This window comes from Mytilus edulis, chromosome 11 (assembly GCF_963676685.1).
Source record: "Mytilus edulis chromosome 11, xbMytEdul2.2, whole genome shotgun sequence".
Classification (NCBI taxonomy): domain Eukaryota; kingdom Metazoa; phylum Mollusca; class Bivalvia; order Mytilida; family Mytilidae; genus Mytilus; species Mytilus edulis.
Genome location: NC_092354.1, coordinates 59,493,014 through 59,520,604, shown reverse-complemented (window position 1 = coordinate 59,520,604; position 27,591 = coordinate 59,493,014). Strand labels below are relative to the sequence as shown.

General features: G+C 32.1%; 1 protein-coding gene across 1 annotated transcript; it reads right to left on the bottom strand.

Annotated features, from left to right (window-relative positions):
* Positions 1-25,093, bottom strand: LOC139494431 (uncharacterized). The gene is made up of 11 exons (XM_071282594.1): positions 25,000-25,093; positions 20,397-20,513; positions 17,376-17,489; positions 13,398-13,511; positions 12,059-12,192; positions 11,106-11,250; positions 9,720-9,853; positions 7,286-7,418; positions 1,262-1,380; positions 747-909; positions 1-67 (listed from the first exon to the last, which is right to left on the bottom strand). The coding sequence occupies exons 1-11, from the start codon at positions 25,091-25,093 to the stop codon at positions 51-53; spliced, it is 1,284 nt and encodes a 427-aa protein (XP_071138695.1). The 3' UTR covers positions 1-50.
* Positions 25,094-27,591: the final 2,498 nt, after the last annotated feature.

Below are 27,591 nucleotides of genomic sequence, written 5' to 3'. Positions count from 1 at the left end.
GCGAATTTGTTTTTTCCATGGTGTATGTAATCAGTGGAAGGTATCTCCTGTTAACCAACCGGATTAGCTGTAAAAAATACTTTAATATTAGATGATCATAATCGAGTTTATTTACTGATTATAACAACATACAAATCGTTCTTAAGGTGGTACCTAACACTTTAACTAAAATTAATTTGGCTCGTTTAATTTTCTTAAAATTTTGACAAAGTATTTACTTTGACCCTTTTACAAAAATATAAAAATTTCAAAAAATTTGAACCAACCGTTTTATCAGAAAAATTACACTGGTTATATAGCAGTTTGACAAACTCTTATTTTGATCATTGAGAAGCTTAATATACCCTTAACAACACAACGTAAATAAAACGTTTAGCTGATTTTACAGAGTTATCTCCCTGTAGTGTTAGGTACCACCTTAAACCTTAAGAATATTTTTTTCTTAAATGTTTAGTTTCTTAAAAATCGCACTAATGTTTGATACAGTTTTGACATTGCGGCATTTTACAACTTGATTTATTATGCTCTAATTTGGGATTTGAATTATGTAAATAATTCGTTGTACTTATTTGACTTATTTTGTAATATAAAGATAGAGAAAGTAAGCGTTATTTTCTGCTTCGATGTGTCCTTTCAAAGTTAACGTTTTGTGTTCATGTATTTTACTGCTGAGTTTAGGATAAAAACACTTATTATAATCAAATGTAAACTAAGTTTTAATCGTTCAAAAATATAAAAACACTTACGGGTTCTAACAATAACAGAAACAAAAACGTGGTCTTCTCCGAATTCATTGTGTGCTGTGCATGTCAGCTGACCAGATTCTTGTGTATTGATAGAGTACAACATAAGTACTGAACCATTATCATAAAGTTGATGTGAAGGCATGTCTTTTGTGTGCTTGATATACTATAAAGAGAAATAGTAAACAATTATGTTCCTAACACATTTACTTATTCCAGGAATACAAGACATTGTCAAATTGTTTTAATTATTTGAAAGTTCTGATAAAAAGATAATAAGCTTTTTAAAGGTCTAGAATCAACACAAAACATAGCCGACATCTGGATTGTCAATTGATGGATAGTTTAGATGGCTTAATGTAAAATATTCAAACGGAAATGAATTTAAAAAAAAGAAAACGTGGTATGATTGCAAGGCACCAAATGACACAACAGTTAACAACTATAGGTCACCGTTATCATCCAGAATACAATTAAAATTAGAAAATTAAATATAAACAAACAAAACACCTACATACCATCTTGTATGTCCATTTGATACTTGGTTTTGGATATCCTGTGGCTATACAGGTAAAGTTATGTGAATGGCCAGCCATTAAAACAGATGTAACCGGAGGGGTGATTATTTTAGGAACATCTAAAATAAAATAGCTATAACTTCTGCATGAAAAGAGGGAATATATAATGAACAAATATACCATTATCAGTTATAGAAACTCTAAAATTAAAATTAATATCCAAAATTTAAAATGGTTAAGACACTGACATTTTTTACTTTTTCATTAAAATGAAAGAAAATAGTTCCAATTTTCCTCGTGTTGCACACATCCGATTAGTCTCAGGACAATAACTGAATCAAACATTTTTTTGTTGTTGTGTACAACCTTGTTAATATAAATATTTACGAGAGATAAAAGTTTGAAAGCTCATCAAAGACATCTGATATGAACCCTTTGATAAATCTGGCAAAAACTGAACACACAAGACCACTTTAAATGCAATTTTAGCACAAAATTGAAATCTCATTGATTTTTTACCTTGTGGGAGACATTAAAGATATAATCCTATATTATAGGTTTAAGTACAAAACATTGTTCACATGAACGCGGTTTCGATGCATTTCAATTTTTAAATTTTTGACAAGGGGCATAACACTTTTGAAATCAAAAAAAGTATTTTATGCTTCGAATCTATAATACTAAAATAACGAGGTCCAATTTGTCAGCCGTCATGGGGTAAAAACGACAAACCAAGAATTCAACTTTATTTATAGCTAAAATAGGACAATGGTGTTGATTAAAAATTACACCACTCTAGACCCTTTTGTTTTCCCCATAATTAATATTGCCAAGTTCCGGGTCGAATCCGATACTGATACCAAAAGTATATTCACATGTTACCAAAACCTTATCTGTACGTTCTGCATCTGACAGGAGCACCACCAAACTGTGTATTTAGGATTTGTTATATACACGGGTCATTATCACAGGGATGACATTACTAAAACCTATCATTGTCACATTTCTCATTGTAGTATTTTATTCAGTATGACTTTAAAAGATGACAATACGAATTCTAAAAATTTAGACTTGAACTAAGGCGTATTGATATATCTCTACTCAAATTCCATACTCTAAATAATGAAACTTATATGTGAAGGCATTCCAGATTCCTATTGTTTTTCAAATAATTAATATTACCAATAATTTCAAAAAGTTCAATATCGACGGTTTCAAACAGAAAGATTTCGAAAGTAGAGAAAACTGTGCATCTTTGATCAGCATGACTTTATCAGATGAGAATATCAATACTAAATAGCCAGGCTTAAATAAGGCTCACACATAGTTATAAACTTAAATTCAGTCACGGAACAGCGATTTCACGGGTGTGTTCTAGTAACATAGAAAAAAAAAGAGCAATTGTTTTTGTATCATTAATGTATACGATATAATTTTGTATTATTTTTAAATTTATAACCCATTTTTGAGAGTAACAAAATAAAGAAAGTACCATATGTCGAAAACATATATTTTATTTTTGATTGGTTCCATACAAAAAAATCCAGCATGCATACACAAAAAATTGTTTCTCTAGATAAATATGGGAACATGAAATTTGTGTACTATGTTATATTTCGTATAAAATCAGATATCAATTGAACTGAATAGAAACAAGAGGCTCTCAAGAGCCTGAATCGCTCACCTGAATTTTTTTGGTTTAATCTCATATCAATGATTATTTTGGCTTTTCAATTTATTTAAATGTTCTTTGAATTGTCCTATTTTCTTCAAAAGCAAAAAAAAATCATTTTCTCCTATGTTCTATTTTAGCCATTGGAGCTATGTTTCTTGACATACAAGGAAAGGAAATATAAAATTTATACTAGATACTCTGAAACTTTAAAACTCATTGAGCCTAAGTTTGGCTGAAATTGATACAGCAGTTTCAAAGGAGAAGATTTTTTAAAGTAAGTCAACATGATGAACAAATTGTGAAAAAAGTCTTTAAAGGGCAATAACTCCTTAAGAGGTCAATTGACAATTTTGGTCAAATTGACTTATTTGTAGATCTTACTTTGCTGATCATTTTTGCTATTAACAGTTTATCTGTATCTATAATAATATTCAAGATAATGACCAAAAACTGCAAAATTTCCTTAAAATTACCAATTAAGTGGCAGCAACCCAACAATGGTTTGTTTGATTCATCTGAAAATTTCAGGACTGATAGATCTTGACCTAATGAACATTTTTACGCCGTGTCAGATTTGCTCTAAATGCTTTCGTTTTTGAGATATAAACCAAAAACTGCATTTGACCCCTATGTTCTATTTTAAGTAACGGCGGCCATGTTTTTTGACGGATCAAAAATCAAAGCACACACTTTGTGCAGGATAATCTAAGGAACAATCATGCTAAGTTTCATCCAAATCCATTCAGCAGTTTCAGAGGAGAAGATTTTTTAAAGTTAGCAAATATGATGAACAAATTGTGAAAAATTGTCATTAATGGACCATAACCCCTTAAGGGGTCAATTGACAATTTTGGTCTTTTTAACTTATTTGTAGATCTTACTTTGCTGATCATTTTTGCTATTTACAGTTTATCTTTATCTATAATAATATTCAAGATAATGACCAAAAACTGCAAAATTTCCTTAAAATTACCAATTAAGTGGCAGCAACCCAACAATGGTTTGTTTGATTCATCTGAAAATTTCAGGGCTGATAGATCTTGACCTAATGAACATTTTACCCCATGTCAGATTTGCTCTAAATGCTTTCGTTTTTGAGATATAAGCCAAAAACTGCATTTGACCCCTATGTTCTATTTTAAGTAACGGCGGCCATGTTTTTTGACGGATCAAAAATCGAAGCACAGACTTTGTGCAGGATACTCTAAGAAACAATCATGCTAAGTTTCATCCAAATCCATTCAGTAGTTTCAGAGGAGAAGATGTTTGAAAAATTGTTAACGACGACAGACGACGACGTCGACGACGACGACGACGACGACAACGACGACGACGACGGACGCCAAGTGATGAGAAAAGCTCACATGGCCTTTTAGGCCAGGTGAGCTAAAAAGGATATGCTGTATCCATCTTGAAACCAAATAATAAAATACAAAAAAAAACCTAACATGACCACGGATCAGCGCCTTTATTGCTAAACTTCATCACAAAGTAACAATGGTGTCTTAACTCCGGAGCAGAACTGTTTCTTCACTGCGAGTTGTAAACGTTCCCAAGCAGTTTTAATTTCCGCCATTTGAGTAAAGTGTAACCCAACTGCTAGAATGAAATACTGGACGTTGGCGCTTAATCAGGGAAGTGCATGCTGTTTAACATACTTAAATGCCTTGAAATAAAACAATATTTATCAAGGATAACAGGCTTATAAATTTGTTCGCCAGATGATTCTATCGTTTACAAAAGATTCATCGGCGACGTTCGAAATAATAAAGCCAACAGACGGTTCGTATATGTTGTGTAGAAGTTATGATCACTTTAATTTGTACCGATAGTTTGTGCAAATCATAATATGAATGTTAAACTTGTACAAATTATAATTTGAATATCAGATTGAGATGGGATAATGTAAAGAATACATATATGCCTTTATATTCTGATAGTTAAATAGAAAATGACTGAAATTGAAAAGATGATACTGGGATTGTTTGAAGGGCAGGGGTCAATATATAATCAAATACTGTCTTGTTGTAATTCGCAATGGTATTTTATGTTAAGATTATATTGAATACAAACAATTTTGCGGTACCTTCAACATCAATCAAAAACACTAGTATGCATGTATTGCTGTATGTGGTTGCATATGTTCTCAATTTGGATAGCCGCGACTATTTAAACGTGTAGTAGACACATTTTAAAAACAAAATCTGACAAGTCAAGGTTATATTCAAAGCTGAAATGTAAATTGATTGTTGAAATCTATTGAACGTGTTGAAACTTAATCAAATATCGCTTTAAATTATGCAACCAGTTGCATGCCAAATTTTGTTTATATTCCCTCAACATCACAAAATTACAAAATCAAGAACCCTTTAACAATAACTGAATTTTAACGATTTGACTTACAGACACAAGTATGATAAAAAGTAAACCTTTTATAGTGTCTAATTCCAGAATATGCAATGTAAATAGGAGATCAAAATATATCGTTAAAATAATACACATAGTTAAAAATGTATAAGAACATCAGCTTTATTCATTAAGGAATTATTACCCTTGAGAAGAATTGACATATTTACATCTACAAAACATAAGGTATATTTTCTTCTTATAGACTGTCAATTCCCCTGATTTTTACGCCAAAAAAAGGTACTCTCATTTGAACAGATACTATGTCAATATTCTAGTACGATATGTCTGCTTAATTTTTTATGACGAAAATCTGTTAGCTTTAGCTTGTTATAAGTTGTTTGTTCAGATGATATCTTGTACAATACTGTCGTATTTATTTTGAGACAAAAGACATACAATAAAATAAAGGCAACAGTAATATACCGCTGTTCGAAATTCATAAATCGATTGAGGAAAAAACCAAATCTGGGTTACAAACTAAAACTGAGGAAAACGCATCAAATATAAGAGGGAAACTACAACGAACTATAAGATAACAATGGCTATTTTCCTGACTTGGTACAGGACATTTAAAGAAAAAAATGGTGGGTTGAACCTGGTTTTGTGGCATGCCAAATCACCCGCTTTAATGGCAATGTTAAATATAATATTAAAATCATAACATTACATGACAGGATAACAATACAAATAAATGGGAGAACATATAGGACAGAAAAACAAATAAATGGGAGAAAATATATGACAGAGAAACACACGAATAATATCTTTCGAAAGGTATCAGGTTTAAAATTCAATACGCCAAACGTGTGTATCATGCACACAAGACTAACCAGTGACGCCCAGATGAAAATAAAATCCAAATCCAAAACAAATACAAAGTTGAAGTTAAATAAAGCCTATCGATGGTTATTACCGAAACAGTATACATTCGTCACTCTATGGACAGTTACAAAATTAACTTTTTCTAAACCATGTTTTTAATATTATAACTTTTTAAGGCATTCGTTTATTTCTGAAGGATATTTATCCACCTTATCAGGATTTGATTTGTGTACATTTGAAAACTAATGTGTAGTGCCTGAATGGATACTTCTTAGAGATAAACAAGTGATAATAACTTGTATTTAATATATCAAGTTTTTTAAAGGCACTCGCATTTTTTTCTCCTATACCATAGGTCTACTTGTGAAGCGTATACTAATAAAAAGGTTAAACAATAGTATAGAATTTTAATTATTTAACTGCAACAGAGAAACCATTATTTACAGAAATAAAGAAAACAACAGAAATGTTATACTCAATTTAACAACACAATCTTTATTGAGCTGCCCCCCCCCCAACAAATCTAATACCACCAAAAAATTCTTGATCAGTCGACACATCTGTTTATTCCTGAGAAAAGAGCATATATCTGATTCCCTTAAAATTCGCATAACGTGAAAAAGCCTTGTGCATGTTGTGATGACTCTTTAACAAACTGGTAAAAAGGTTAACTCCTTAACAACATAAAGTAACAAAATAAAATAACCATAAAATTTCAGACTCCGCAATAAACTTAAAACCTTTGAATTTGAACGAGGCCACTAAAACTCAGTAAGACATGTCATTTGAATCTTTGCGCTCTGTGTCAATACTTCAGAACACTGTCGTGATAAAAAAGACAACCGCGAAATAAGAGCCAATTATTCCCTAATTGAAATCAAAATGCGAGTGAATTCAATTTTGTAATCCTTGACGTTCCCAATTCTACTGATTCAATATTAAATCTTGATCACGCTAAATAGAGAAAATGATAATTAAAACGATAGGTTTCATTAATTAAGGATTGTCTTTGACATATTTGCTCGTGTTTTGCTTTTGCTTGTACACCAAACCTTATTTTCGAATACACTATTGTATAGGTGAAAAGTTGTGTTTTTAATTTTAGTCCATGCACATACCATACGATACTTTCAGTTGGATGTTTGCTTGACTGGTACCTGCACTATTTGTTGCAATATATGAATAAGAACCAGTTGTTGCATTTGTCACACTGCGTACCACTAAGGTGTTTCCAGAAGTCTGAACAATTTTCTAAAAAAAATTTTTTTTATTAACTAACATAAATTACAGAAAATTTTACAAAACAACTTCCATTTTCGAAATTTTCACTGCTGTTGCTTTTTATAAAGTAACGATTTCGCTATAAAACCTGTTTATTTCTACCATACAACTCACAGTGAAATGCACTTGATGACAAAAGTTCAGGGAAATATTGAACATAATATACATTCAGCAAACAAGCCGCTGATCGAAGAGTAATGTATGACGACACAATATATTTATTCGTAATATATATATATATATATATATATATATATATATATTCATAAGTACGTCTGAGTCAGTGGGTTGATGTTTAGACGAGTTATATATATATATATATATATATATATATTAAAAATTAAATACACAAAAAGAGTTTTAAAAGCAGCATTGTCTAGCGCTTTCATCCATCTTGGGACTTTTCAAGACTATGAGCGTCGTTATGGGGAACACATTAGTATTATGACGTAACGTCATTGTTCGTAACATATTAGTAGTATGACGCGACGTTATTGTTCATGTAACTACTAAGCATTAAGCTTGGCGTCAAACACTTTTATGAATTTTCTCTCTAGTTCTTTACGGTATTCTTCTGTTGGTTCCGTACATTTGAAGAACGGGAAAATTTTGAATTTTCCTCCCGCACAAATGTCTAAATGTTCGCTCAACGGAATTTGTCTGTACTCGGGTTGCCGTATTTGCTGTTTATGGATCCTGACCCGTTCACACACACTATTTCCTGTTTGACCTATGTAATTTTCTTTACAGTTGACACATGTTATACAATAGAGTAAATTTTCTGATGTACGGAACCAACAGAAGAATACAGTAAAGAATAAAAGTGTTTGACGCCAAGCTTAATGCTTAGTAGTTACATGAACAATAACGTCGCGTCATACTACTAATATGTTACGAACAATGACGTTACGTCATAATACTAATGTGTTCCCCATAACGACGCTCATAGTCTTGAAAAGTCCCAAGATGGATGAAAGCGCTAGACAATGCTGCTTTTAAAACTCTTTTTGTGTATTTAATTTTTAATATATAATTCTGTACACTGCTTGAAAAGAAACTTTGTTTGTATATATATATATATATATATATATATATATATATATATATATATATATATATATAACTCGTCTAAACATCAACCCAACAATGTTAGATCTGTAAATTTGCTTTCGCAAATTTTTGGTTCTTCCCTCGCCGGGATTCGAACCCATGCTACTGTGATATCGTGACACCAAATCGCCTGCACTGCAGCCGTCCCGCTAGACCACACGACCACATGGGCTCTCAAAAAAAAGAGCTTTCGGTGGACATGTGTTACCTTTCCACGTCAGTTTTAATCTAGCGGCGTACTACAGTACATGATATATAAGGCATGAAGATGTTATTGTTACAGATCAGCTAAACTATCTATAGTAAAGGATCCTACAAATTAATGTAAGATACAGTCACAGAAAATAATTATATTCATAAGTACGTCTGAGTCAGTGACAACCCTACAACAGATGTATCCATCGGATCGCCATCAATGATGGTGATACATGGCTGTGTACATATATGGCTGTGTTTATATATATATAAACGCATCCTGATAAGTTTGTAAACAAAGACGAAAAAAATGTCACAGGCGTTTTTTTCTATAACCTATCAGACATTTTATTCAGTAAAATCTGATTCTCTAGTGAAACACCCGAACAGCCGAAGAATGGATCCAAATGAAATAATTTTTGACGAAAAAGGATTCACTAGTACAGTTCACAAGTTATAAAAGAGATTGTCTGGAAATCAGAAATAAATTAGGTCCGAGACCACAATTGTCGTCCCTTGATTTTCGTTGTCCACGAACATAGTCCCTAGTGTTGACCGCGGGTTACTTGCCATGTTTTTTTTTATACCCTTCCAAATTTATTTTTCCATGTTTAATGCCTCAAATTGGGATGAAATTACACTGTAAAAAAAATTGGGTCCAGAATTTTAAAGGAAAGTAGTGATTTGGTCCAGCTGAAAAAGGTTAAAATTTAGCACTTCGGAAGCTGTAAAAGATTTCAAGACGCTCTAAACATAAAATTGTCCATATTTTGAGTTAGAGCCGATATATTTTTTTATAATTTTGATAGAATTTGTCCCAAAAGTAGTACAACACACTGTAAAAATTTCACTGAGAAAGCGCAGGTTGCATTTTTTAAATTTCTATTTATGTTCTAAAGGAAATGCACTGCGAAATAATTGTGGTCTCGGACCAAAAGTCATCTAATAATTGTAATTTATTCTTACATTGTTGTGTTTCCATGTAACCGTTGGTGTAGGAAAACCAGTAACGTTACATGTCAGTCTGCCTTCTAAATAGTACTTAACTTCAACAGATGACGAAGCATGTATTACTGGTGCAATTAACTTGCTATCTTTAGCTATAAATATAATTCTGAATGTTATTTACATATATTTAACCTTATAAACTGAACATCGGGAGGATCAATTGTTGATACAAACGATACAACATAATTTCCTCATCACCTCTGATTCATATATGTTTTTTCATTGGTAATCTCTGTATCACTGATACTAAAACAAGAAATTTTGTTTGTTTTAGTTTTTTCTTAAAGCTCTGAAACGTTACTTGGAGTTGGAACAGGCATTCCAAACAAGGAAAATACAAAAAAAACCTTTTTAGTTTTGGGTCAACAATCGCAAGGTAAAGAAAGATGATACAAAAACATATTCAGAAAGAGTTAACGGATAAAATCAACATTCTGAACATTTCATTCTAGATGTTAACATATTGATTTAGATCTAAAGACATTTGACATTGAGGAATATTTACCAGAAATAATCCTAAAATGTTTTCTTGCTGAAAATCAAAGTATCTTCTGATAGTAAAACCCACATGTTTATAAAACAACGACATTAAGGTTTTAAAGTCAACACCTGCACAAATTGTGTAATTTGAAGTTATAATATTCAGGAGTTTTACGTTAAAATAGAACAAAAAATGTCTCCTGCTATTTTAAGTTGATTAAAAAAGGCAATAGCTGTCAAAGTTATATTCTTTGATTCGACTCAAACTTATTTGAAACATACTTAAAAATATATCCAAATTATGAAAAATTACACAGAAAAAAATGCAATTCATGGTCTCGTTATAATGTATCATTATTTTTTGTTATCCTTTTAGACACTCTCCGAAATTCCCGTAGGTCATATGACCTGATCTAAACATCAGTATATTATAAATATACAGGTCCAAAAAAAAAATAAGCACGTTTTGGTAATTGGTGAAACTGAAGTTCGCATGAATACGAATTCGAATGAATTGAACTATTGACTTGCATCGTACTGTACGACATCGATACTTTTGTTGTTTTTTTGACGAAACTGAATATATTTTTTATAAATATATGTGTAAACTTCGAAGCTAATGACCGTTTGGCAATCATACCACATCTTCTTTATTATGTTAAAAATGTATTAGACTGGAAAATAATCATCAACAGTAAAGTTGATATCTCAGATACATTGCCAGGTTAATTTCAATCCTTTGCATTGATTATTTTAAATGAAAGGTTTAGTGTTCAGCGTAAACTACAAGCTAGACTAGAGGGTTAGGTGAAGTAAGGTATAAACTAAGAAAACACCATGTAAATTGCACTACACTATACATACCTCTAACAATAACCTCCACAACCTTTATATCTGTACCAACTTTATTCTTGGCTGTACACATATAATGTCCACCGTCAATTATAGAGACGTTCAGAATGACAAGAAAATGTGCCAGTTGTAGTGTATTGTTCGGAAGTGATGGTTTCTATAAAACAAAATAAAATGCACGCATTTGATAATTTCGTTTAAACGATATATAAAAGGCATTTAAAGATTTTCATAATAAATAAACTCATCACAGATACCAAGTTTAAAATAATGTATTGTCGCCAGACGCGCGTTTTGTCTACAAAAGACACATTAGTCATGTGAGTGACGCTCGAATCAAAAATTTAAAAGACCAAATAAGTACGAAACTGAAGAGCATTGAGGACCAAAAATTTCAAAACATTTTGCCAAATACAGCTAAGGTAATTTATTCCTGAGGTAGAAAAGCCTTAGTATTTCAAAAATGTAAAAACATAATTGTAAAAAGATAATTCATGTCAACACAGAAGTGCTAACTACTGGGCTTGTAATACCTTTGTTGAATAAATTTCCACCAGCAGTCGCATCGACCTAATGGTTGTAAATAAATTCATCACAGATACCAAGATTCAAATTTAGTATTTTCGCCAGACACAAACGACTCATTAGTGATACCCGAATCAAACAAATTTGAAAGTCCAAATAAAAACGAAATTTAAGAGTATTGAGAACCAAACTTTTCTAAAAGTGTTTTTACGTGTTATGTTTCTACTTCCTTTTTGCGCCATTACACCACCAAGCACACTGAATGTAGTTGGTTAACCTCGTGAAATGGTTTTATCATTTCTTTGTTTAACCAAATTGATTTTCACTTGCTTGCCTTATTATACTTGAAGTTGAAACACAAATATTGCATACTAAAGCGCAGTAAATCATTAAACGAAAGCAGTTATTTTCATATATGTGTTATTGTAATCCGTACTCACATCAAGAGATTCCCATGTAATAGATGGCACTGGAATTCCCTCTGCATAACATGGTATGGTTAACATATTGTATCCCGCAGACACAACTTTTACTTCGGAAAGACTTATGTTAGGTTTTATCAAAACGAGCGGATCTGTTCGAAAAAAAAGAAGAATATTGAATGAATGAATATGATACCATCAAATCGAAGTATTGGAACAATATGCCAATAGTGATTTAACTACCCCTCAGTCATATTATGATGAACATTGATAGTCAATTAATTAATAAAATCTGACAATGGGTTAAAAGGCGAGAGGCTTACCGTCAATTGTGTTTACTATGGAACCAACAAAATGTGGTTTGCTTAATTACCTCGATAGAACTTTTTGAAATTGAGATCTTTAATAAGAACTGTTAGAAAAACTGATATTGCTAATTGGGCTTTTTAATTAAAGTATAAATTAATACTTAAAAATGAAAAACGAAATAAAGAAAGATCAATGAAAAGAAAAACATCGATTGCTTTTGAAACATAAATTGAACTTGTATCTCTAGTTTTCAGTATAAGAACAGTTGATTGATTGATTGATTGATTGTTGGTTGCTAAAAGCCAGTGACAAATATTACATGCATGTTCAGGACAAAAACAATTAAATAATAAATACAATAGGTAGTTACAATAGGTAGGTATTGTAATAGAGGCCATCCTGGATGATGGTCGGGGGTATTTGGACTGCCACTGGAAAATGAGGGTATATTGGATTGGGACAAAAATTTGACGAATTATTACAAACAATAAAAAAGTGCTCTAGAAGCACGATATTATTAAAGAATAATTTTCAATAAGTGTTAAACTAACATGTTTGTTGTAAAATTTACAGATTGTTTCGTCATATTCAATAATCAATAGAACCAAACAGGTGCAAGGTAATGACTACATAATACATTTTTTGGCAAATTCTAATAACAAGGCTTGCAATAGTTTAAAGCATGTATTTTTAAATATTTCAAAAAAGAAAATCATATAATCAGATCGTTAGCCAAATGATATCGCGAATTCATCATTTACAGCCTAAACATCCTATGGAATTTCGCTATTTTCAGATTCTATCGATTTAGTTAAATAAGGGAAGAACCAAGTTTTACATTTTCGTAAAGATTTATATATGCGTTATTTGTCTAATCGCAAAATTCGAAAAAATAACTTGTAAGTTATTAAGTTGAGTATCCTTACAGAAGGTAGAATATACAGCTGTATACTTAATCTAATATCATAAATGGTAACAATTCAATTCTACACATGATGTTTCATATTTTACAGGTTTATTTGTCAATTAAAAATATAGATCAACTAACCTTTTTCACAGTTATATCCTGTAAATCCAAGGGGACAGTGGCACGTATGACCAGATTTCTGGTTATCAGTACATAAACCTCCATTTAAACATGGGCTACTGCGACATTCTAAATCTTGAAAAAAATCATAACTATTTATTTTCTTACATAATTATACGCCAGGCTAATGAACGACTATTGAAGGTCATTACAAACAATTTATTCCCCATGTCGTAATTTATTGAACTTAGGATGTCGCGAAGTCACCTCCATTATCCTTGACTCACGATCAATCAATCATAGACAAATACATCATCGTCATTTGTTCCATACTCTAGTCCGCAATGCAGCTGATAAAGCGTGTTGTGTCGTTATTCACTACACGTGTATTGTATAATTATACATGTCATTAGAATGTAATGTTAAAGTTTCGTTAGTATGATTCCAGTTTGACTAATATTTGCAAAGGTTGTTGTCCCAGAACAGATGTTAATAGTTATTTAGTTATATACCGTTCCGATTTTCTTCAATTTCGTACTTCATTTGGCCTGTTCACTCTTTTCAATCGGTCGTCACTGATACGTCTTTTGTCAAATGCACATCTGGTGCAGAAAAAATGGTACCGTTTATGTTATTGTAGACGAATTATTATATAAAATGAAAGTAACATTATTGGATTATTGAGAACTTTCTCATGTAATCTTGCAAGCATTCTCAGACATAACTAAAAAAGACATTCCGAGTCATCATAAATTATGTGTTAAGTGTTGAAATACCCTAGCAAATACCAGGGCAGATGTGGAATACCATGTCTAAAAATAACTCAATGAATTATTTCTATTCTGATATGACAAATTCATGGTCATTCTAAATATATGGTTCCAGATGAAATATTAAGGATAAAAAGCATCATTATTGAATTTGGACCGAAAGACGTAAAAATTCCGGGAATGACGTCATAAATAAAACTCAACGGAAACTAATTGTCAACCGGTCACATAAAACTGGAATCCACTTGCATTACGCTTCACTGAAACTGATGAACAAATTGTAGTAGTCAACCAAGAACCAGCTTATTATCATAAAAAGGGAGGTATATACAGTCAGTGACTGTACATAAAAAAAAATGATAAGAAAAGATTATACGGTCAATGCAATTTGACTGCGCAAATAGCACAGCTGCTGTGTATAAAAAAATTATACATTCAAGTCGAAATTTCATATAATACCTGGTTATAAAAAACTTTCTGAGGTGGAACATTCTTTGGAATTAAACAATTATACCATGCGTACAAGGGGTATTTGTCAAAAATACCGGTTTCGAGGTTATTAAATGTCCCTCGCCTAACGGCTCTGGAAATTTTGTACCTCTCAACCGGTATTTTTGACAAATACCCCTTGTAAGCATGATATATTTGTATAAAATTCCATTCTATTTTCAAAATTAATCTCATCCTATTGTATCCTACAGTTACACCAAAACCATTGCACCCAAAGCAAAGTATTTTATCATAAACAAGCATTGACCGACCTAGATTCCGAACAAACCATCAAAACCCTCTTACATGTGACGGTTTCTACTCGCCTTATATTTACAGACCCCTCTGAGTTTTATTACTAGGAATTTAAACATACTAAACGAGAAGAAGTTGAAATATAAAACAACACGTTTAATAATTTATTGCGTCCGAAGCGCTTTTCTGGATTTACCTTCATCAAGAACGCTCAAAGCCAAACATTTGAAATCCGAAGATGCATAAGTACCGAAAATCGTTGAAGAGCTATATGTTAAAAATACCCAAAATAAATAGCCAAATTCATCTAAAGCCAACTTTGCCTGAGGGAGTTGAAACCTTAGTCTCATAATAATTTCAAAATTTATAAACGGACAATTTTAGTAAAGTTTGTTTAATCATGTCAGTACCGAAGCACTGACTACTGAGCTGATGATACCCTCTGGGACTGATAGTCCACCAGCAGAGGTATGGACCCAGTGATGTTAAAATATAAAACAACACGTTTAATAATTTATTGCGTCCGAAGCGCTTTTCTGGATTTACCTTCATCAGGAACGCTCAAAGCCAAACATTTGAAATCCGAAGATGCATAAGTACCGAAAATCGTTGAAGAGCTATATGTTAAAAATACCCAAAATAAATAGCCAAATTCTTCTAAAGTCAACTTTGCCTGAGGGAGTTGAAACCTTAGTTTCATAATAATTTCAAAATTTATAAACGGACAATTTTACTAAAGTTTGTTCTGGACACTCTGTCAGGTCTCGGATAAAAATGTCGCATTCACAAGTTGAAAACTGATCGACCAAAGCCCATTTCGAGAGACAAATAGTCTGTGAAATGTTTATAATCTGTCTACGATAAGTATGTTGTTATTCCTGGGGACAAGGCTTCAAATAATACTGTCTTTGTGCGTATAAAAATCAGGACTAAAGAGTACTCCGGTACTCTCATATACAAAAACAGATCATTTGAATAGGATGAAAATATAAGTCCGTCATGGCTTTTATTAACATAACATTGTACAATAAATTGGAGGACTTTGGACTTATACTTCGTTTGTAAGGATACCTAAGCCTCTTTTAATTCCGTACTAACAGGGTACATTGCCAGCCTATCTGCATGTTCGACTAGACTATTTTCCATTAGATTGAACAAAAATCTGTCCGCAGTAAACGAGGATCTTCAGAAATACTGTAAAACTGTTCATTCGCGTCATGGTATTAACCATATGTGGATTCTATAAAACTCTGACGAACTTCTGGACATTTTAAGTATCGATCTTTTTCTGAAATAAGTTCTATTAAAACTGTCGATCCCCATTCGAAATTAAAAAAAAATCATCTAAAAGAAATAATCCACAATGCTTTTCACAATAAAAATAATAGCATACGCTATCAATTTATTACTTGTAGATACCACACGGCATATTTTGGTAATAGTGAACAATAACGTAAAACATGCTACACAGCGGAATAAGTGATCTTTATTCTGGAGTTTTGTTTATTGACAACATATTTGTTGAATTTGGAGGTAGAATTTTTTCAACAAATTAGCGGCATTTCTTTGGAAAAGAACTGTGCGCCTCACCTTGTCGACTTCTTATTTTCATAGGGTCGGAGTTCATTCATTTTGTGGACTAAATACCTCGAATTTGATAATCTCGGTACAATAACCTACATTTATTTGTATCTTTGAATATTACTTTAAATCTACTGTTTAGTGTTTTTTGTGATATTCATTTGACGTTGTTCGGTACTTGTACCTTCCGACAATGTGTTATTGTGCTATGGTAAATGTTTGTATTCTTGTCTTTCATTTAAGCCTGTGGAATTTGTGTTTCCTTTTAATATATTTGTTTGTTTGTATATTGATAAAAAATATAACACAATGTTGACTGTCGTATCCCTATTTAGACATTTTTACCTCTTATGTCTGTTTGTTTTGGTCAGACATCGCTGTCAATATAATCGATTTTATGCGACTTTCATACAAGTGAGAGGTTTCAATAGCTACAAAACAAGGTTTTAACCACCATTTTCTACATTTGAAAATGCCTGTACCAAGTGCGTAATATGACATTTGTTATCCATTCGTTTGAAGTATTTGAGCTTTTGATTTTGATGTTTGATTAGGGACTTTCCGTTGTGAATTTTATTCGGAAAAAAATAACTATAAAGAGCTTTATCGACCTTCGCCTTCTTCGTTAATGATCACAGTGTTTGTTGGTAATACGTAGATGATTGATTCATGTTTATGTCAGAGCAGTTAGTTTTTTTTTAATTTAGAACGTAAGCAAGAACAGATGGAAAGAAACACACGAATGTAATAGTATGGTCTAAATAGTACCTGGTATAGTAAACAAACTTGAATCTTACGTCACAATTCAGGTTTTTGGTTAAGGATATTAGTTTCATATCTGAAAACAAAATTTAAATAATCCACTCTATTGATAACATAACTGTTTGTCAAATCCCATACTTACTTATTTCACAAGTTTTTCCCGTATATTCTGCAGAACATGTGCACGTGTAACCCAACATATGATCTTTGCAACTTCCTTGGTTCTGACACGGATTGCTTTCACATTCATTGATTTCTTAAAAATTAATATACTGAAAATACTATCCGTATTTTAAAAGTACTCTGCACTGAATACAAAAAAGAGAGGCAAACTCAAATAACAAACTGACAATGCAACAGGAATAAAGTAAACCCCAATCACAAGACATATAACAGTATACAAAACACAGCATTCAAAATTAAAGACTTAGCAACACGAACCCCATAAAAAACGGAGTGACATACAAGACGACATATAGTTATTGAAAATAAAAGTTTGGATCTCTCTACAACTTATTAAAAATTTTACAATTTGATAGTTGAAAGATCACTTTCACTCAGTTGTGCAACAGTTCCATATATAGACGTAAGTTTGTTGTAATCTATTCATCAAATCTTGTTAAATTATGTTTGGAAATTTTTTTATTAACAAGTAAACGTTTGTTTTCTAGCTCGCTTATTCCAGTAGGCGGTTGCTTGTCAGTGGCTTGTCTTGAGTATAACAGAAATATTTAAGAGTAGTAAGAGAATCTAAATATATCATTTATATCATATATATGAGTATAAATTATGTTAATACCGAAGTTCCGACAACTGAGCTGATGATACACGCGGGACTGGTATAAAAATACGGAGAAATGGTATAATTGACAATGAGGCAACTATCCACCAGTCTGAGAGTTAAATAAGTCGAGTTAAGCAATTATGGGTCACCGTACTTGCCTCAAACTATTTGAAACACCAAAGCCGTTTTGCTGACTATGAAAAGTCATGACATGACAAAAAGTGAAACATTCCAAACGAGATAACTCCCTGTCTGATTAATACATAACAATTTACGAATAACAAATATGTTACATGAACAGGCCGATATGAGGTGTAATAACCTCGGGGGGGGGGGGGGGGGGGGGGGGGGGGCACTTCAAACTTTTTTTGGTAGGGGTGAGCAGCTGAGACATCAAGTACCCCACCCTTTTCATATATTTTGTTAATCAAAAATATATACCTTGTCATATATTAATTAACAAAAAACAGACCTATAGATATATTTCAATAGTTTCACCGCTTTTCATCACGTTCTTGTTAAGAAGCAAAATAGTCGCAATATAATCACCTTCTTTTCATATAAATTCGTCATATCTTAAACACTTTTTTCTTATTGCCCATTTTACATCTTTCATTATGAAGATATTTCAATTCCAAAATACAATACATATAAAAAAACGTTAGGTCAGATCATAGATAGTATTACATCAGTATTACATCAGATGGTCAGATAAATGTAATATCACCCCAGAGTGTAACACCTTCACTGATTTTAACATGTTTAAATATTAATTAAAAACTGATAAAAAGTTTCATTGCCGTTCCCTCGTAAAGGACGCTGTCACAATGGAATTTCTTTAAATAATTGTTATCATGTTTTATGTATACAAACCCTTGAATGATAATTAGGTGCAAATGTCAAAATAGTTGGATTTATTGCATCTATCACTGGCAATGACTGGCATCAGTGGAAATACCACAGCAGAATAAATAGAGTTTAATTGGTTTGACAAAGAACTGATGCATTTACGACTGTGGTTTAACCGCATCAAGAATAAATACGGACATCTGATTAGTTTCAGACACTTATGATATAATCAAGCAAGTGATAATATCAACCTATTGATATATGTCATCTGAATTTCTCACCCTTTTCATATATCATAGAGCATGAAAAAGTGACCTATTCCAGCGGCTCATCCCTACCACTAATTATATAGCAAGTGCCCCCCCCCCCCCCCCCGAGGTAATAACCACCAATATTTTCCTCGATTAGTCTTTGTTAAATTTGGACTTTAAATAAAAAATGTGCACAATTTTAGAGAAATTTGTTATAAATAATGTCAGTACCGAAGAACTGAGAACTGAGCTGTTGATACCATTGGGGACTTATAATTCACCAGCAGAGGTATCGAGATAGTTTAAAAAACTGAAAATAACACGTTATAAATTACATGCGTCCAACGTTAGATATTTGAAGGTCAAGGATGTATAAGAATAAAAAAAAATTAAAGAGCGATACGACCAAGCAGGACATAAGAAATATTTGATGTATTTACATTTCAAGGCAAAATTTCATTCAATATGTTTAATAGACTCAACCCACTCAAAGTATTTAATTTTTGTTATATTTCACTCAAATAGAATGCAATTTTAACAAACAACTTCAAAGGTGTATGTACAGCTCTCCATAATACATGTAAAAGGTGTAATAGCACCTTTGTTTACCACTATAATTCTTTGCTAAATTTGCTCTTTTCAAAAAATTGGGCAGAATTTATCCTTTTTTAAAATAAAGAAATACTTGCAATGAGTAAAGTGATATCCTCAGACCCAATTTTCATATAACATGTCCTAACATATAAGATGATAACAATCACTGTAAGTGAACGGATAAAATGTTCACCACTTATTTTGGCGACCAGGTAACTCCAATGAAGTGTAAGATTAATTTCATACAACTGTCCAATTCCAGGTAAAAAAAAAATTAACCGTTTTTCCTATGCAACCGGATGTGACGTATCGAAATTTGGTGGTATCAATCCATAAACCAACGGCAACCAACGAAATACATACTCCTGATTTGAGGACAGGCCAATATATAATGTGGCAGGGTTAAGTTTGTAAACCCTCAATTGTTACCACACCCTAGTCCACCAGCACCGGTATCAAATCAGAACAAACATATTCAAAAGAAAATATTAAGCGAATAAATTAAAAGATAACATTATTGTATACATGATCAAAGTAACGGTGGTAATATGGATGAAGAAAATATTTATTTAGAGAAATAAGCAGATATACACTAATATTTCTTACCAGTTATCCAATTTATTATTATTTCTTATATTGAAATTGTCAATAAAGGATAAATAAGGGTTGGTACTTAGATATATACCTGTTTCACAAATGTGTCCAGTAAATCCAGGGGAACAGAAGCAAGTGTGGTCAGAATCCAAATAATTAATTCTACACGTACCTCCATTCAAACATGGGTTACTGTGACATGTTCCATCTAAAAAAGAAATTCAGTTTGAAATTATTATCACATAGTTAACAAAAGTATGTGTGTTACTTTTCGACTGACCACATAACAAATCTATAATTGCTTGTAATCAATTTTGTAAAATTTTGTATAATATTGATGTATTGTCTATCATAAAATAAGTTTTCTTGCCTTCAAAACGTTTGGTATTGTTAGTATAACAACTACAAGCACTGACCAGATATCATTTATGTTGGTGAGCCTGAACCTCGCTTAAACTATTGAAATCATATCCGATTATTATTGTCAAATTTTATTTTTGTTTCTTATGGTAGGGGGTTATCTCCCGGCATTTTGGTTTTCTTCACCTTTCAAAACTGAACCCCATGTAGGCATTAGCGGCGGGTTCTGAAAATTGGTTTGAACCAAATAATCAACCATTCTCTTTTTACTACAACACGCATTAAACAAAATGTACATACATTTCTCATTTTTATATCAAAGAGAAGTTAAAAACTTCATATTGTATCATTTCATAAATCGTATACTTCAATGAAGTTTGGCATGACTATATTAGCCAGTCAGTCGAGCAAGAGTAATAGTATAATCGAGCAGTAATTCTGATTGATGTTCATGAATTTTACACCAGAAAGAAAACACTGTGAAAATTAAATACATATACAAGGCCAATTAACCGAATTTATACTGCAACTAGCTGTGTTTATTTCCTTAATATAGTAAAATAGCTATATTCTTTATAATGTCAATTTCATTATGGAACACTTTCTTCACAATCAGGGGCCCTTTAAAAAAATAAGTTTGACATTTGTGTTACTATTAAAAACCATATCAATGTATTAATTTGAGTTGCAGTATAAAAACAATCTAAGGTCAATGTCATAAAAATATACACAGAATAAAGTTGAACCATGATCGAAGTCGTAAGCTCATTCCCTCGTTTATCTCCAAGGAAGACGAATGTCAAAAACAAAACGGCATGAATTTTACAATCAATTACGTTCACTATGAGTTCATTTTTTTGAGTAAATAACTTCTTATTGCATCCAACATTTCCAAGTTCGATACTTGTTAGCATTTCCACTAAAAGATAGTTTGATTATTGACTGGATATATTAAAGCAACCAAAAACACTTAACTCAAAGAATTTCTAAAAGAGTAAATAATGGTATTTCGCTGAGTGTTTTTCCTGATCCTATGATTGCTTTTCAGAGGGCGAATCTAATAAGTCATGCCCGATTAATTTTTAGTAAATTGAACCTCAACTTTAGGACCTACACCGGGTTAATAAGTTCGAGGAACGAAATAATAAAATCCTTTATAAAATGAAATCGTCCCAGGTATCTGAGCTTATTTGTTTTGCGTTGATTAAAAATTAAAAATACACGAACAGATTTCAAAAGTATGTATATAACATCATCGTGATATTTTTAAAGAAAATCCAAGACAGTCATGTACTGGATGTTGCCTGAATGATACACGAAACAGTACATAATTATCATTTTGAACCTGATTGTATAAAAGAATAGCGCAAGAAACTAGAAGGATTTTTAAACTCATAGATCGACAACAAACTGACAACGCCATGACTAACAAAAGACACAAAAATCTACACAGAACACAACAAAGAAATCTAAGGACTAAGTATTTAAGTCACCGGCAAATCTTTTTACCTGACATTATATCATTTAAATATTTTAAGAAATATATACGTTTCAAATAAAACCAATCCAAAAAACGCAGCTTCTGATTCACAAAATCAATAAAAGATTAATATCATTAAGTTAACTGTTATGGCGTGTAATTCGTGTACTTCGTGCATTTAGTTTAATATTTGATATTCAAATATATGATCCCTCCAAAAACTTTTAGAAAAATTACCAAAATATCTTTCTCAATCAAAAATAGATTGAAAACAGTGTCGTCAGGTCACAAAAGACGCTCTTTCATCGTATTGTAAAAAAATATATCAACGGGAAAAATATGTAAATAAAGGCAACAGTAGTATACCGCTGTTCAAACTCATAAATCCATGGACAAAAAACAAAATCGGGGTAACAAACTAAAACTGAGGGAAACGCATAAATATAAGAGGAGAACAACGACACAACACTACAATGTAACACACACAGAAACGGACCAAGCATCAGACAAAATCCCACGAGAATAACAAATAGAACATCGAAACCCAATACATGAATTTGGGATAGACAAGTACCGTGACACGTCTTTTCGTAATGTCAACTTACACTAAAAAATAAGAGAAAACAAACGACGCAACGTTAAATTGTAACACACACAGAAAAGAACTATAATATAACAATGGCCATATTCCTGACTTGGTACAGGGCATTTTTAAAGGAAAAAATGGTGGGTTGAACCTGGTTTTGTGGCATGCCAAACCTCGCACTTTAATGGCAATGTTAAATATAACATTGAAATGACAACATAATATTACAGGACTACAATACAAATAAATAGGAGAACGTATTGGACAAAGAAACACATGATTAATGAATAACAAAAAGCATCAGGTTTAAAATTTAATACGCTAAAAACGCGCCTCGTCCACACAAGACTCACCAGTGACGCCCAGATATAAAAGATCGAAAGCGAAAAAAGTACAAATTTGTACAGCACTGAAGATCAAAAGTTGAAAAAGGTTGTGTCAAATACGGCTAAGTTTTTATGCTTGGGATAAGAACATCCTTATTATTTAGAACAATTAATGCTATTGCAAACAGTAAATTTTATCAAATGAATATAACAGATATACATAATGAAACTGAAGTATGAACTCATTACATAAAACAAACACGAATACATAATGAAAGACCAACACAGAATAGACACACCCGACTCAGTCCAGGCCTCAGCGCAGTAAATTATGAAAATGACGTCACATACGATGGTGAAAAGACATTAAAAATTACGTCACATACGATGGTGAAAAGGCATTAAAAATTACGTCACATATGAATATATGAATTTCTGAAACAGCAGAAGAATGACGTAACATATGAAAAACTATATCTCAAAAGTAAGATAGAATTAGGATTGATTAAAGATTAAAATAGAACTAAATACTGATATTACATTTAAACAATATACTTAATAATAGCAATTAGCTATAATATATATATATGTGCAGTTTGTTATGAATCCAACTTCAAACGTAAATTAACCCCAAGGGTGACTGGGGTCTAGAAATATGGTCACTTGGTCTTCTCCCGACCGGCAGTAAAACGCTTGCCGAAGTGGGGCGTCCGTTTGGCTGTGCGGGATGTATCAAGTTCGCAGTCACGTCCGGTCAAAAGGGGGACGTTAAATCCGATGCCTCGTGTACAGAGAGTGCCACGCTCTTTGCACGTTAAGAACCCTTGCAACAACTTTTTGAGGGGTCCGTAGGTGGCCTGTTGCAAGTCAAAATTTCTGTCCCTTTCCAATATACCCTCATTTTCCAGTGGCAGTCCAAATTTACCTGACCATCATCCCAGGTGGCCTCTATTGTATCAACCTACCTATAGTATTTATTGTTAACTTGTTCTCGTCCTGAATATGCATGAAATATTTGCCACTGGACGTTAAGCAACCAACAATCAATCAATCAAACGTAAATTATCGTACAGATTACGTTGACCAAAATTAAATCTAAAACACATAGAGAGTCATATAGTAAAATATTTGTATTGATTCTTAATTGAATATTTGATACGAATGCTGTGGATATTCAAATATTGCAATTTGAAAATAATTCAGAAATGAATAAAAGAATACAAAATACGCCTTTATCTAGAATAAGAAATAAAACCTCAAATACTTTAAAAGCGGTTTGTGTGTGTAACGGCCGATAAAGCAGCTAACAATGTGGTGGTGGTAAGCCGTAAATACTGCACTGAAGTTCTTAAGGATTAGATTTTAAATTCTTCCATAGAGAGTCATATAGTAAATAAACATAGAATAACGACGACCCTGCTTAATGCCTCTTTTTGGCATTTGAAGATCCCTTCTATGTGTTCGATACCTTAACTACACAAAAAGACGGTAAAATATTGTTTCATCTGGGCCTCAAGTAAATGTTCTACAGCAAATCTTTCAGGGCTGTTTCAAATAGATATGTGTTTTAGATTATGTGCATACCAACTTATTGCGTGAGGCTAACCGTAAAAAACAAAGGCAGCAGTGTACAATCCAGTTAAAAGAAATATTTTTTTTTATAAAGTAAACCATAATAGTTCAAAGTACGTTCTTCAACACTGGGCCTTTGCTGACACCGAACAGCTGGCTATAAAGGGCCCCACAAATTATTTTTTATTCCGTTCAAACGGGAAAACTAAGGGTTTTATCTATATAAAAACGAGAAAAACTTATGAGCCACATAATCAAATGACCATCCCTAAGTTATGATTGGTCCTAAGATTTAAGAAAACATGCTTTTTGGATATATCATGTATGTGTATTGCCAAATAGTTTGACCGAGGACAAATTCGATACTTACTTTTATCACAATTTTTCCCAATAAATCCTCCAATACAACCACATTCGTAAAGACCATAATTTTCTTCACAGTAAGCTCCGTTCCGACATGGCATACTTTTGCATGCGTTTATATCTTAAAAACAATTATTAGATACATGTAGTACATTTTACCCGTTGTTAACTGATCCTCAATCGTGGTCATTTAATGGTACTGTAAAACAAAACCACTTTGACGTCTTTAAATGATATTTAGATGCTAAGAATAATATAATGCGACACTTTGTGTTAATAATATTGTTACTTAAAGGAATTTCAAGTATATTTTGTTTTAAATAGATAAAATATGCATCTGTTCCGTTTAACTTTGTAATTACAATAGCAACTTATCTCTCTGATACTATTATATATAAGGTTTGACTTTATATATAAGGTTTGACTATTTATTCAATATAACACTTAAATATATATTCACTTAACTTACTAAGGAGTAATGCATTGTGTAGTGCATATATATAAAACAACAACAGAATGAACTTTAATGTAAATTCTAAAACGAAAAGTCCATAAAACCGACTAAACAAACATCATTACCCAAGGATAGTTGAAAACAACTGTCATATTCTTTACTTATAAAGATGGCTTAAACCTAGCTTTAAGCTTCACAAACTACAAAGTGACAACAAGCTAAGTTTATATAACCTCACACAAAAGCTACATTTTGTGTTTGCTAATTTGGCTCCACAAAAAACTGTGACGACTGAGAATAATTTTTTTTAATGTATTGCAGTTTTAAATCAACCATCATAGAAAGTTTTTTTTTTGTAAATGATATTGAAAAAGAAGGAACAAGAAGACTAGTATGGTGAAAAAGTGAAATCGCGAAAACGCGAAATCGGAAAGAAAAAATATTTCGCCTTTTCGCGTTTTCGACTTCGCGTCTTCGCGTTTTCGCGTCTTCGCGTTTGCGCCCTATAGAATATGAAGGGCGGAAACGTGAAATGGCCTTAAGCGGCCACCATACACTAGTCTAAAAATTTAAAATGTTGTGTATCTTTTAAAACATTTTCTTTTAATTCACTCAACGTATCTTACATGTATAGAAATTTTAATATCTGCAAGCGAAACCATAGTGTATGCCAAAATTTGTTAGTAACCTTTTGCAAATCTTGGTTACAACTGAGGAGCATTCCAACAAGAAACAATACCTTTATATGTAAGTAGTTGAACATTTTCTGTTGTCTTCAGTAAATTAAAAAAATTGACAGGCTAGTGGTATCAATCTCTTGATGATATCTAAACAGGGATATGAGAGGTTACTCGATCATAGATTATTCGAAATAGGTTACAAACGGATCTTTTGATATATTTCAAAGTAATCCTGATGTCCCCTTACACGCGACATATATTTTTACGTTCGATTGCGATGCAATGTTATTTTCTACGTGTATGCCTTGCGAAACGAAATGTTTTATTCTCAGAGATATTGGATTGGAACAGGAAAACAAACTTCTATGTGTACCATTTCACTTTGTAGTAATATCATAATTAATAAAAGAATAAATTGCAAATCCTCGAGGCAATGGTTTGTGTATATTATTTATTAATTCTCATTCTAACTATAATACCTACAGATTTCACACCATTGTCCTGTATAACCTGGTCTACATTGACATTTACAATCGAAGTATACAAAACCATGCATGCATGAGGATCTTTGCTGATAGTCTATACAATCTGAATAAGGATCAAATAAATACTGAATTTAGCTATTATACTCAAACAAGATGAAAACACACCAAAGGTGAAAAGACAAATGGCATAAATATGTCTATGTGCAAGTCCTAAATAGAAATTCAGCTTAATCAGTGTTTAAAGATTCCTTTTGTTTATTTTGCAGACGCTGTTATCCGTCAAGAAAAATTAGTTTTGAGTGTATAGTAATGAACATCAGAATATCTAATGGTTAAATCCCAATGACGGTTTAGTGCATAACATTTTGCTCTGGACACTTTTCTTTAGTTACAAGCCATATATTAACACCTAGTTGTTCTTTGTTAGTTTGGATCGATGTTTTTTTCTGATGACACATATTCTAACACTTTTTTTAAACAGATATTTTTTTAAATATTTGTACAAAATGCAGTAAACATATGGAACGTCTTTTCAATTATAACAGAACAACGAGTGTTTCAATTTATCGGTATCTTTTTATTGATATAATACTCAGATATGTACAACTTAAATGAGTACAAGTTCATAAATCATTAAATTTTATTTTTTATTTTCTTCTTGGTTCTTAAGTATGGCCAAGTATACCCCCGGTAAAAAAAATTTACGTGGGTGAATTTTTCATCGAGGAGTCGCACGTTAGACGCGGACGGTTATTGGACTAAATTTCATATATAACGCCAATAGTTTTTCCCTCTGTGCTTAGCGGTAGATATTCCTTTGTGGCAATGAATACACGCGAATACTATATCAATTAAGATGCATGTAAAATCTTTTAAATTGACATAAAAAAGATCTATATTAGTACATGTATGTCTCAATACAAACACTATAAATGAACTGTGAAACTGTTAACATACTAAACCAGTTAACGGTTAATTCA